This window comes from Rattus norvegicus, chromosome 2 (genome assembly GCF_021556685.1).
Source record: "Rattus norvegicus strain SHRSP/BbbUtx chromosome 2, alternate assembly SHRSP_T2T, whole genome shotgun sequence".
NCBI lineage: Eukaryota > Metazoa > Chordata > Mammalia > Rodentia > Muridae > Rattus > Rattus norvegicus.
This window is the reverse complement of record NC_141535.1, coordinates 22,526,494-22,540,187: the sequence shown is the minus strand read 5'-3', so window position 1 is coordinate 22,540,187 and position 13,694 is coordinate 22,526,494. Positions and strand designations below refer to the sequence as shown.

Below are 13,694 nucleotides of genomic sequence, written 5' to 3'. Positions count from 1 at the left end.
AAATTCATCCCAGGGAACTTGCTTGGTAAACACTTCTACTCTTCCCATGGAAATTGTATGTGCTGATTGGGAATGTGTGGTTTAGGTGAAGAGGGCAAAAGGCAAATGTGCAGACAGAATGAATCTCATGACATTGAATAAGTACATAGTCAGTCTTATAATAAACAGCTACTGAATGTCCTGGGCATTGTAGAATGAGAAGAAAACATTAGAGGTTCTCTCTTGAGGCATCTATGTTGGCTAAAAGAGAAGGAAAATGTCTAAATACATAATTAAATTGGTGACCTGTGTTACAGTGAAACCAGAGCATGAAAGAAATAGAATAAGGCTGGAGAGATGACTCTGTGGTTCAGAACACTAACTGTTCTTCCAGAGGTCCTGAGTTCAAATCCCAGCAACTATATGGTGGCTCACAACCATCTGCAATGGGATCTGATGCCCTTTCTGGTGTGTCTGAGGACAGCTACAGTGTACTCATACGTAAAATAAATAAATCTTAAAAAAATACACAACTGCAAATAATTTTAAAAAAAGAAAGAGATAGAGTAAGGAAACAAGAGTATTAAGGAACATCACTAAAAGCTTAACTGAGTGTTGGTCTGGGAATTCAGGTACAGTCTGTCACATATTCATGCGGTACAGTTACTCCTATGGAGTCTAAACCATAAGACATCTCTCAGAGAGTCTTCTTGAAATAATGAACTACCAAGTAATATAGTATAACATGTAACGCTTACTATGTATAATTTATAATTGAGGTATCCAGGATAACTCATGGTCCAGAACAATAAATTGGCACAATGGTAGTCAAAACCACTGTGCCTTTGTCCTTAAGTTAGACCTTGCTTCTCTAGGCTTCCCCAAGAAGGAGGGGGAATAACTAAATATCTGTTTACTAGGACCCTGGCAGCCTATCCCTGGTGTCATGTGCCCCTCTTCTCTGCAGACATTTCACAGGGGATACAAAGTTCCGTTGACTTTGTCTTCTGTCTCCCAGGAAACAAAACAGCTGCAGTCAGCTGGACCTTGATTGTTTGCTGGCTTTTTCCTATTCTTGACTTTCCTGAAGTATACGGCTAAATATAGAGACTTCTGGCTCTCTTATCGCCTCAGTCTTTCCGTGTACAGAGATTGGTTATCACTAACGGACCCCACTTACAAGACAGACCTGCGGCAGAGCGGAAACGGGGGTGGGAAGCGCGCTAGAAACAGAGAGGGTCACCTTTCTCATTTGGTAGGAGAATGCAGAAGAGAAGTGGTGTAGCTTAATAAAAAACGCAGGTGAGGATCTCAGCAAACTGAAAAAGAAAAGGAAAATGTCTGTCCACGTTTGCTCATGACAGAACTAAAAACATACAGGTCTGAGACACACAATATCTGGAACAGCTCTCTGACATATTTTTTTATTTATCAAAGCCACAACTAATCATCCTTCAGTTTGAATGTAGGGAAGATGCTGACTCGGCCAGGCATGAGCAGAGGGAGAGGAGGCTAGCTGGAGCTCCAGTGACCTCCATCACAAAAAGCCCAAGTTGGGAGGACCCTGTGTGCTTACTGTTGGTGACTGGACCATTGGAAGTTAAAGCTCTCACTGGATCTGCTTCCGTTTCTAATGAAATTGGAGACCCGGGACTTAGTTTGAGAAGTCTTGTATTTACAGCGGAGCAATTTATTCAAGCACATTTTTATAACATATCAATGCATCCCAAACATATTTCATCTCTGTTGTTTTAATGCACTGACATCATTCTTTCCTTGAGGTTTTATGGTAGATTATCAGTAGGTGAGAATACTTACTGTAGAGATGACATACTTTTCTCTCTTCAATTTAGAAAAACAATAATGATACAGTTGTAAGGCTTGAGCACGCTATCTAGAGAGTTGGGGTTCTGAGAATGTGTCTTTGGTAGAGAATGAGAATACAGAAGATACGTTCCAGAGTCAGGGTCACACCATTTTTCTTTAGTGTTATAATAGTTGACTGTCTGAATATCGACAAATCTCCAATATTATTACTAACCAACATATTTAAATGGACTCTTACATACGCATTTCAAATCTCAATTAGCTCTACAGACACATTAACATTCATAACGATTTACTGATCTTTCAAAGTGGAAATATTGATCATGCATTTGGTTTACTAACCCTCTCCAGGGTGTATTGAGCACCATAAAATATTGTGGGATTAGTAAGTAGCTCTGCCTTCAAGACGCCTGCTATCTTATAGTGGATATAAAACATATTTTTATTACATTTAATTATTGTTTATGGGTGAAGAAAAGGACAACTTGAGAAAATTGGTTCTCTCCTACCAAGTAGTTCCTAGGGATCTAACTCAGGTCATCAGGCTTGAAACAAGTGCCTTTCACCACTGAGCCACTTTTCAGACCAGTAAAATACATTTTAAAGTAATCGCTAAAAGCAACAATAACTTATAGCAGTTTATTATAAACTAAAATTATATACTGCTATTCTAGAGGTAACCCAAAGTATGATGTAGGGCTTCAAATTCTTTCATTATTAGTGATTTGAAGCAAGAATTAAAGCCTATATAGAATATACTGAGTTACTAATTTTAGTAATAATCACTAAGAAGTGAGTATTTTAGATATAAATGGGCATGTTTCATGCGATTATCTTCAGGTCTAGCAATCAGTTCTACACTGTCTATTTATTTTCATTTTTAAATAGTTAGAGAAACAAATTTTAGAGAGGAATATCCATTTACTTATAGTCTGAGAGTTTAAGTAGAAAATGTGGAATTTGAATTCAAGTCCGTTTAGCACTGTAGTCCAGATATTTAAAAAAAATACTTTATAAAGGTTTCCTGGGGAAAAAGAAAGAAAAATGAAAAAGAAAAATTTTTTTCTTTAAAGTAACAAAGAATGTGTTGTTTAGAACTATGATTAAAAGAAAATTTCCTAACTGGATTGAATTAATAATCAAGGATTATATGTTATGACCTAAGTATTCATCTTGCCTATGAAATTAGTGTCCTGTTTCAATGCAGTCACGCCATTAAGACAGAGGTACAGTCTCAGACCTAGAAGCCATAGCCCATTGTTTTACCACTTTATAAGAAATCCAGTTACTGGTTAATGAGTTCTAGTACCATGCTATTGTGAATACAGGATGAGTTCATTTAGATGCCAAGGTTAATTAAGGATCCTCAGTACATTTTCCTCTCTGAATTATCAGTTGATCCATAGATGCAAAAGGTGAGATACGAGGTGTGTTAACTTAAAAATGTCTTTTTAGGAAATACCCAAATTATAGTATTCTATAGTTTTGCTTGAGCATGGTTGTAGATTTATAAAGCAAGACCAAAACGCAGAATATTATTAAAGAAAAATGAGGAGCTGTCATAGAGTATTAAGTTTTATTTGAGCACAAACTGGACTTGTATTATTATTTCAACATTTGCTTGTTTCAGTCCAGGTTTCCTAGGTAATGCAGAATTTGTTTTCTAAGGAAGGCAAAAGGAATTCTTTAGAGTACCAGCTTACATATGAGCCAATGAAGACATCTTTGGCTGTAACAAACCATTCTTCAATTTATCCAAACCATAATATACCCATTAGTTTGCTTCCAAGACTATTACAAAAAGCCTAGACAATCAACTTATACAGAAAGATTTCTTTGGCTGTACCGTTTTGGAGGTTGAAGTACATGATTGATTGGCCTTGTTTAAAGGCCTGTGGCCAACTAATATGTCATGCCTGGGAACATGTGGCAGAATGGACTGCTCATGGAAGCCACTGGAAAGGCAGAGAGAGAGAAGAGATCCACATCCCACATGCCCTTTGAGATCACACGGACAACTCCAGAATTCCTGCTAAGCTCCATCTCTGTAAATTTCTCCAACTACAGGGAAGTCAGGTTGAGGCCCAAACCTTCAACGCATGGGTCTTTGAGAGACATTTAAATCCAATCAGTAACAACGCCCACCTCAGGCCCAACCCCAGTGCTTCCTTAATTCGATGGGTTCTGCAAATCCAGACTTGGAAGGTCCCATTTTCTGATGATTAAACGTCTTTCCCAAATCGCACAGCAAATTAGTAGCCAAGCCAAGGTCAGTGTTTCTTGACTTTCAGTGCAAGTATCTTCTTTCACTGTTTACTCTTGAGACTTAAAAGCTGTTCTGAGCTTTGAAATGGGTCACTTTGTAATTAGCAGCTCTTTAAGATACATTGTTCTGTTGGTTCAGCCAGGGAGATAGTGGTGTTTGTGCTCACACATCAACAACCTTCCTAAGGTTCTTGCTGCTGCTGACATCTGCCAAAGCCACAGACAGTTCCTTCTCACCCCCAACCTGATGTGAAATGTGCACTCTCAGCATATCTTCGGCATCATCTTCATCCTTCTCTTACACTGTCCGAATTCAAATTCCTGTTTCTAATTAGATTTTGAGGGTACTAGCACCTTGTCTTATTTACACAAGCTAGATCGCTAGTGTTCTTCCCATGCCCTGCCTACCTGTGGCCACTACCTGTCATCGTATCCACTCCAAAGCCAGGAATTATCTTGGTAACTAGTGTCTCAAGCTGTGATTCAAATTAATCATTAGATAGCTTCTGTTTTGTGTATTCTGTTTGTGATATCTTCTATTACAAGCCTCCTGTGTTTACAACCCACAGAGGACCGCCTCTTTTATTGCACCCAGTAGCTTATTAACATGTGATTTACGGCCTGCCAGCACCGTGAATGCTTGTGGTACACTTTGTTTTTTCTTCATTTCTAGGACAAGATGTTGATAAATATGAACGGCATCCTATGGATGTGCTCAACCTTACTGTTAACGCATGCACTGCATAAAGGTGAGTAGCGTAACTTTCTTACTGATATGTGAACATGGGATCATTACCGTGAAGCACCATTTGTAAAAAATCTATTTATTGCTAAAGATTATTACTTAAAATAATATCACTGAATGGAATGTATTTCAATAAACCAATCAGATAAAAATAACAGTCTTGTAAGTGAATCTTTCAGTAACCTCTTAGACTATGACTAATTTTTTTGAGATAGGGTATTTGAGATAGTGAATATTTACTCTAGGTAGCCTCAACTCATGAGTGTCCAGCCCCAGCCTTACAAATGCTGCGATAACTAGATAACTAATATGAGCTAGTGTGTCTGGCCCCAAGTTGACCTATGTAACAAGATCCTTTTAGAGCATTAAGAATACTTAAAATTCTATTTGCTTCTATACTACTTTTTCAAGACTTTCTTCTACTAAAACCAAACTAAATCATGAAGTCTAGACTTTTGATGTAGGAAAATAAAAATTGTTGCCAGCAAGTATTCCTAACCATCTCTGACTTTGTTCATGGAAAGATATCTGGTAAGTTCACATGTGCTACCTCTCTTCGCTTTACCTTTTATACCTTTTTAGTGAGGAGCCTATAACTCTAACTGTAGTTTTCAGTGTATTCAAGGAGACACAATAAAGAAGTTCACGGACATGCTACTGCTTCACATCCTCTGCATGCTTACCTCCTAGATACCATGCTCCAGACTTCCGGAAATAATTTGCACATTCACGGAATTTTGCCTTTCCTCTTTTCCCATATGTCATTCTTTTGCTAAGCACTTCCTCTGCAGTTCTCTTTAGTTGTATTTTAATTAATTCTTCAGGTCTGATGTTTTAAGCATCTCTCCATCTGTTCATCCACCTTTATTCTCTGACAATATTCTTAAATGAGTTCTCTGTGCCGAGTGTTATTCTAGGAGTCTGGAGATGTAACAGTGGATAACTCATATATTGTCTTTGTTTTCCTTAAACTTAAAATGTGCATGAATAGGAAATGAAAGAACAAATAATCTTGGTCATGAGAATACAGCAGGATGGGATCCCAGAGAATGGCTTCAGTTGATGGAAGCAGGTCAGGTCTCTGTGAGAAAGTGACGTGCAAGCTGAAATAAGAATGCAGAGTCGCTGGCCTCCTAAGATCTGGCCCTAAGTTAAAAGGATAAAGGGTGTGAGCAGTAGGAACATTGCCGACAGGAGTGATCAAAAGAAAAGTAAAAGATGTAGGCAGAGAGATAAGCAGAGATGAGCTTATATAAATAGTAGTAACACTAGTCACGTAGACAGGATTCACCGGGAGCTGGAAGCTATTTTAAGTGCTTAACGTTGGTTAACCAAAGCATCCATTACCCACGTGCTGTAAGGAGGTCGCTGAGGTGCTGAGAATAATTGCTTTCCACATCCAGTAAGCACCGGAGGGAGGAGTTGAAAAGGACAAGTCATGTAGAATCACCCAGCTGGGGCAGTCCAGACCAGATTTCATCCTGTGTGCAATATCAAGGAATTGATTTGGATGATTATTGTGGCAGCCTGGGGTTGAAACTCATGCCTTACTTCAGGTGGTGGGCCTGAGGATGGGGAGTCTAGACTCCTTTTCTGTTAATACCTCCAAAACTGTCCTATTAGAAGTTTCTAAGAAGTCGACAAATAGAACAGAGAGGAAAGATTAACAGTGCTCCGCGAAGGCAGGAGGTGTAGAGAACCAGGAAACACTTTGGTGGCTAACAATGAAAGAGGAAACACAGTGAAAAGCACAGCAAGATGGCCCTCATTTGAAATACTCACATAGTGAAAAGAAATCAATGTGTGGCATATTTCAGTCTTACAATTTAAAAATAAAAACTCTAGCAGCTAACAATATCATGCTCTTACTCTACTTGAGGCTCCATTCTTTATAAAACATACAATCAACTTTTAGCTAGCTCAGGTGATATTTAGTTCTTTCCATGAGAGGCAGAAGCAGAACATATATAAGTTTCAGATCCACAGAAACCAAATTTCTCCTGCTCACAGTGGGGTAGGCAGCAGCAGGTGAGTCGATGCCTGGCTTTCTCTCACCTGTTCTGCGAGGCCATAGGATTCTAAAGTTCAGTGGCTCGAGTTAAGCAGCACCATGTCACAACGATTTGTTGGCTTTAGCACATGAAGAGATTGCTTTAACAATTTCTATTGTATTAGAAACCAGCTTAATCATTGATAATTCACCCACTTACTCTACTATTCCTATGATAATATGAAATAGAGTGCAGAGTCATGAGTTTAGGAATTAAAAAAGTGCAAAATAAATCCCAATATTTTCAATCTGATATTCACCTGGTGCCCTCTTTCTGTCTCTGCACAGATGGGATTTGCATCATTCTTACTGTGCAGACTCTCTGCACAGAATGAGAAGTAATGAGCCATTCATTACACAGAGCTTTCTCCCCTACTGGAATCATTTAGGACACAAATCATATGTGAAAACAGTGAACTTTTTTTTTGTCAGGATGCATTTTTATTAGATTCAGACAAGTTTCTGCAGGTAGCAGATTTTTTTAAAAAGAGCATACTTTCTCTACACTATACTTCAGATGATTAAAATAACTCCGAAAATATTTAGATGCAGTTAGCTTAGTTCTTGTGCCCTGATGAATTATGACCCAAGTCTTAATACTCAAAAGCTTTGACTGCACATCTTTTGTTAGTCTTATTCTGAACACTGGATAGCATTGTGAGCTTATATTCACATTAGAACAAAGGTTTTAAGATTTGTGTGTTTGTGGATAGCCAGAACAATACAAAGCTCTTGTGAAATTGCCAGTTCATCGCAATGTGCCCTTCAGTAGAGCAAAAGTGCTTAAACCATGTTCCATGTTCCGGCTACTTCTCTACTTCGTAGATTTGGCTGAAGCCTATATCTTCCCATATGCATTTATAATCATGAAAACCACTGGAAGTTAGCAATAGCTATGAAGGAAGAGTAGATCAGGTATCCCACGCTGTTATAAAATTGTTTCCTACTAAAAAAAAATTCTCAGTATTTGTGGTAATGTTGCTGTATTTTATTTTGATTAAATGGTTCTTTAGGAGGGAAAGTATGAATTCCTAGAATGACAATGAGTGTAAATAAGATTTTTACACACAGGCTTAGAGTAACCCCCACCCCCTGTCTCAATAGACCAATAAATTAAACAAGCAGAGATGTTGGGCATACCTTAGCTTAGTCTAAATGAAAGGGATGGGAACCAGGTGGGGTCATTTTTAGCATGTTCCCTGCAGGCTTTTTGGATGAATGAAAGAGATTATGAAAGAACTGAAAGGTCTCAGTTCTGGCAGTGACTAAAGCAGGTGTCTAAGAACAAGAAAAATTTAAGATGAAGATGTCTATGTGAATGAGTTTAGGTTCAGGAGAGGTAGTTAATGAATGCCAATGCTGTAGATGGTTAGGTGAGATATAATGAGATGCACGCTCTGGCTTGGGTCTGTCCCCAGCCAGGTGGGAACTTGCCCTTTCCTCTCAGGGGCATCTTTACCAAGAAATCAGGCTCATCTCGGAGGGTGAACTTTTAAGTTTGAGACTATTTTCTAAGCACTGAAAATGACATTATTGCCTTGCTACAAAAAAAGAAAAAAAAAAAAAAAAGAACACCCTCCTCCCTAAACCAAAAGAACCTAAGCGGTATTTTAGCTCACTTCATTTTTAATTGTGTTAAGTATACCATGAATGAACTCTATATGTAGATCAATGGAATGATGACCAAATACAGAACACAATGTATTACTGTTTTGGAATAAGTGAGAGGTTTCTAACACAAATACACCAGGCATAATACCGTTTTGATCACATTGTTGGGAGGAGGCGACAGAGCGTTCTCTCTCTCTCTCTCTCTCTCTCTCTCTCTCTCTCTCTCTCTCTCTCTCTCTCTCTCTCTGCAGCCCCAGCTAGCCTGGACTTTTCCACATAGAGCAGGCAGGTCTCCAGCTAATGGAGATTCCTCACCCTGATGCCTCTGTCCTAGGACTGCAAGAACGAGCCACTGTGCCTAGTTTTGGCCACCCGGTGTCTTTGGCAGTGGAATTTCTTTTCTCTTCTTTTCTTTTTCTTAATTAACGGGCATAATATCTTCTTGTAATTTTAAAAATGCCCCAGCCAAATGATAAGGGTTCCATGAGCTACATTGCTGTGGATGCATGTTTACATGAGACATATATGTCTTAGACCACTAGCACAGTGTCAGAGAAACATCAGTAGTTAAAAGTCATAGAGTTGCCTGATATGGACAGGACTCTTAACTTTTCTACACCATTTCATGAAGTGAGCATTGCTTGTGCAAGAACAAGAATTCCTATCGTTTCTTACCCCTGGTTTAGCCTAGCTAGTGGAGGCTGGAAAGGGGTAGGAGGCCTGGATGAGGGGGATGGGTTCCAGGAAGGGTGAAAAGGTATTTTCTTTTGCATGCAGTGGTGTTAAATTGTAACCACTGTACACTTTGTCATTAAATGTTTAAGAGCTTAAACAGAAATGAGTAGTTGGGAGGGTTAGGTGAACAGAAGCAGGCTTTCCGGCCAGGGGATAATGAAAGGCAGTGTTTCTCTGCAAAGTGATTGCAGCTGGGCTTGTCATTAGAACGAAGCCTTTGCCTGAAACAAGGGCCCAAAGAGGGCTCTTCAAACAGGAGACGTGCCCCCACTCCAGTCTCACCAAGTACCGTTGGAAATCCTTCTTTCACTTTTATTTTTATTTTCTCTAAGGTAATGTGGTAGTTACCTTTAATGGTTTTCATCTCTGACCTGCTAGTGTAACAAGTTCAGGCTGGCCTTGGAAACTTGCCTGCCTCAATTGCTGGACCAGAAGAGGGCTCTTACAATACAAGCCTGCTCTTTCTCTAGTGTTCTCCAGTAGTGTTAAAAATTCTAACCTCCCCTTCAAACGTTAATTTTTAATTATATTTTTCTGAAGTAATGTTTATGGCAGTTATCCCAAATGAGGTTTTTCTCTGATCAATACATGTAAGTTTTAGCTTTCCTAACACTAGACTAGATTTTTTTGTTTTTGAGAGAAAAAAGGAGAAAGGGGAGAAGGACAGGAGGTAGGGAGTTGGGGAGGGGGCAGTTTTTGCTCATTAATTCTAGACTAGAACTTAGAGCAACCCTCTCGCCCTTTCTCCTAAGCACTAGGATGTTTAGCACGAGCACAGGCGGACCCAGGTTGGTCTATTCCTTCAAACTGTGGTTCAGACTCTAACCTGCCCAGTTCTTTCTGTGCTTAATTTTTTGTTTTTCCTTGCCTTACTTTATCTTTTTTTTTTCTTCAAGTTAAATACCAAGTGACAAACGCTTTCAAACGAGCCGTCCATGTCAGTGTACAGGGATGAACGTCATTAATCCCCATCTTTGTTATGAAGTGTAATTGAGGTTCTATACTATTCTCTTTACATAAATCATTCTCATCTTCTTCTCTCCCACACTCAAGATGTAATGGAAGCTCTGTAGCACTTTCCAGTCAATTCTCAAACTCCACACATTCAGCACTGGCTTTTTTAGGAATATTAATCTGAATTTTTTTTTCTTTCCTACAGCCAAAATGGAAGAAAACCCACCTGTTAAAGGCTCTCTGTCTGGAAAAGTGATCCTACCTTGTCATTTTTCAACCTTGCCCACCTTACCACCCGATTACAACACGAGTGAATTTCTCAGAATCAAATGGTCTAAAATAGAAGTGGACAAAAATGGAAAAGACATAAAGGAGACTACTGTCCTGGTGGCCCAAGACGGGAACATCAAGATTGGTCAGGACTACAAGGGGCGGGTATCAGTGCCTACACATCCCGATGACGTAGGCGATGCCTCTCTCACCATGGTCAAACTCCGTGCTAGTGACGCAGGTGTCTACCGCTGTGATGTCATGTATGGCATTGAAGACACTCAGAACACGATGTCGCTGGCCGTGGACGGTAAGGCTTTCAGATCGTAGGAAAGGTTGTAGCACGATACCCAAGTCAGAAGTATGGGTCACTCCTCAGGGATATCTCTTGATCCTGACATGCACCTGTGGAAAACACAAGAAACAAATTTAGTCTTTCAGGACAGGTAGGGTTTTGTGAAGCAGCTTCATTAATTGATGGAACGCAGTAAAGCGCAAAATACTAGGAATAACGAAATCCTCAAGACATGATACATAGTTTTAAAATCATTATTTTACTGCTCAGATCAGCTAGTGATTGCATTGGAATGCTATAAAGGCTATAGTACATTTTAATTTTGATGTTGTATAGATGGTGTCTTAGTTACTTTCCCATTGTCATAACAAAACATTTTGACCAAGGTAAGTTAACAAACAAAACATTTACTTTGGGGCTCACAGTTACAAAGGATTAGAGCCTTTGACCACCATTATAGTGAGAAGCACATGGCAACCAACCATCAGATATGGTGCCCGAGAAAGAGAGCTAACTGGGTTAGGTGAGTGATTGGTCGTGAGGATCCAACCAGCACGAACAGCCTGTCAGTAGCGAACTGACCATTAGAATAAGTAGTAGTTACTTCATGTTATTGACGCTGAGCTAAAGAGCTGGAGAGCTAACTGGGAATGGTATGCGCTTTTAAAAATCAAAGCCCACTCCTGATGACACACCACCTGTAAGAGGACCACATGTTTAGTCCTTCTCAAACAGTCCCATCAACTGGGCACCAAGAATTCAAAAATATGAACCTCTAGGGTGAATTCTCATTCAAAATACCACATATGTATACACATAAAGATATAGATCTTTCCCCCTTTGGTCTTAATTTTCATCATGTGATCTTTGGGGGTACTAAAGGTCAAACCCAAGATCATGTGCTTGCTAGGCAAATGTTCTATCTCAGAACTATAACCTCAGCCTTCTTACCGGGATTACCAATGAGCACTGGTAAGTTGACTCAGCATAAAGATACGTGCTGCCAAGGCTGACAAGCTCAGCATGTGATTCCTGGAACCCACATGGTACAAAGGCATTTGTTTACCCGTGCCTCTGCAGGGACAAAGACACACACAATAAATGTAAAACAAACAAGCAAACAAAAACAAAAAAATGACAACAAAAAAGTTTGAGTTAAATTTTAAGAAGCATCAATTAAAAGCTACAATGTAAAACTAACCATGATTTATATCATAATGTCTTACAAAGTCAATCAATATTTGAATTTTCTTTGGGCCAGAGCAAGAAATCACAGTAAAACAAAATGTAACATTAACACTAGTTGCTATCTATTACGATTTGTAATGACACATTTTACCTTTATCCTCCTTTTAATGGTGGTTTATATGTCACTTGAGCTTTAGTCGGAAGACAAAGCAAAGAGAAATTGCTTTAATTGGGCACACACATAATGCCACAGCTCTTGGAAGCAGAATGTGTTGGCAAGTTATTAAGCGAAAGTCTAATACCCAGACATGATGGGACAGATTTTCCCCGGACTCTCAATTTCCCTATAAAATATTTACCTTTCAGAAATACATAAAAGAGGTTTTAATAGAACCCTTTCTTGCTTAGCCAAAAGGAAATGGTTTGAATTTTAGGTGCAACAAACAAATTTACGATAAAGCATCCCTTATCATTAAATTCATCTGTTTCCTGTTGTCCATGGAACCACTAAATCCCCGAGTTCCTCACCATTACTTTTAGTTATCCTAAGATTGTACCTTCATATACATGTATATGCAGAGATGTATATCACCCACATTTGCTCTCCAAAGTTCCGCAAGTGTTTAAAAGCTTCTTACATTTTTTAAAGAATTTTTCCTCATTAAAGACTTAGCAGTGGACTTGCCTCTTGCTGCTTGGAAAAATGACTATCTTACTCCTAATCTCCTTAGCCTCCGATGTCTTCAGGTTATTTCAAAAATGGCAAACACTTATATATGGATTGCTAGCCTAGCCTTAGGCAAGAAGGCCTCCTGCTCTGTCCCCTCTTAGCACCCATACTGAGTGTGTGTGGAAGATTAATAATTCCCAAGATTACTTGAAACTTTAACCACTATAAACTATTTCAAACCCATTTAGGTTCTTACTCAGAGCTTAAAAGTTATTTGGTGCGTACTAAACAGACGGTATATACGCTTCCAGACAGGTTTAGGGAGGTCACATGAAGGTAGTGAATGGCATTTGGTAACCTTTTGAGACATGAAAGATCAGAAGAAGAAAAGGCAACCTCCTTGCAGGTCAGTCCATCAGTGAGTTCCTGGCAGCTCCGTGTGTGTGGGTACTGACCACAGGACTCATCTGCAGTAAGTCTCTTCTAATTCCTCCATAGCTCTCTTGAGGAATACAGAGACACCATATAAGGAATAACATGAGTGAGAGTGTCTGATAGCCAGTCTCACTATGAAAGACAGATCTGTCAACCCCAGGAAATGACTCAGACTCAGAGGAAGAGGGACAGATATCTTAAAAACAGCAATTCGGGGCTGGGGATTTAGCTCAGTGGTAGAGCGCTTACCTAGGAAGCGCAAGGCCCTGGGTTCGGTCCCCAGCTCCAGAAAAAAAAAAAAAAAAAAAAAAGAAAAAAAAAAAAAAAAAAAACAGCAATTCATTCCAAACAACACCGAAAAGTGGTCCTGAGTACTTGAGCATTTGAATCGATGGAGTTTTACTTACAAAATCCCCTTGCCCCAATCTGTATCCTGCGGTGACTTTCCTGGCATATCAGTTGGGCATATCATTTTCGTGAGTCATGATATTTCCTCCAGTTAAAAATGGAAATAATGCGTTGAAGTTCCAAGACAGGGCCAGCAGCTCCACCCCATAGCTGTTCCTTCTTCAGCTTTTTGGAGTCTCCTGAGGCCTAAGGCATAGTTTATAACTACCATTTTACAATACCTAAAATAAAACCAAGTGAAATTTGAGGCAAATATGCCTTG

General features: G+C 39.3%; 1 protein-coding gene and 1 long non-coding RNA gene across 5 annotated transcripts in view; one reads left to right on the top strand and one right to left on the bottom strand.

Moving 5' to 3' along the window:
- Vcan (versican) overlaps nt 1-13,694 on the top strand; it is a 99,543-nt gene that overhangs the window by 6,458 nt on the left and 79,391 nt on the right. For all 4 annotated transcript variants that reach the window (NM_053663.1, NM_001170559.1, NM_001170560.1 and 1 more), the window contains 2 exon segments: nt 4,745-4,820; nt 10,372-10,746. In NM_053663.1, coding sequence (NP_446115.1) covers nt 4,751-4,820; nt 10,372-10,746 — 445 coding nt within the window. In that variant the 5' untranslated portion in view covers nt 4,745-4,750.
- Nucleotides 7,833-13,356, bottom strand: LOC147995977 (uncharacterized). Its single transcript, XR_015670252.1, has 3 exons — nt 13,274-13,356; nt 11,683-11,805; nt 7,833-10,841 (listed from the first exon to the last, which is right to left on the bottom strand). It is a non-coding gene; the product is annotated as an uncharacterized LOC147995977 (long non-coding RNA).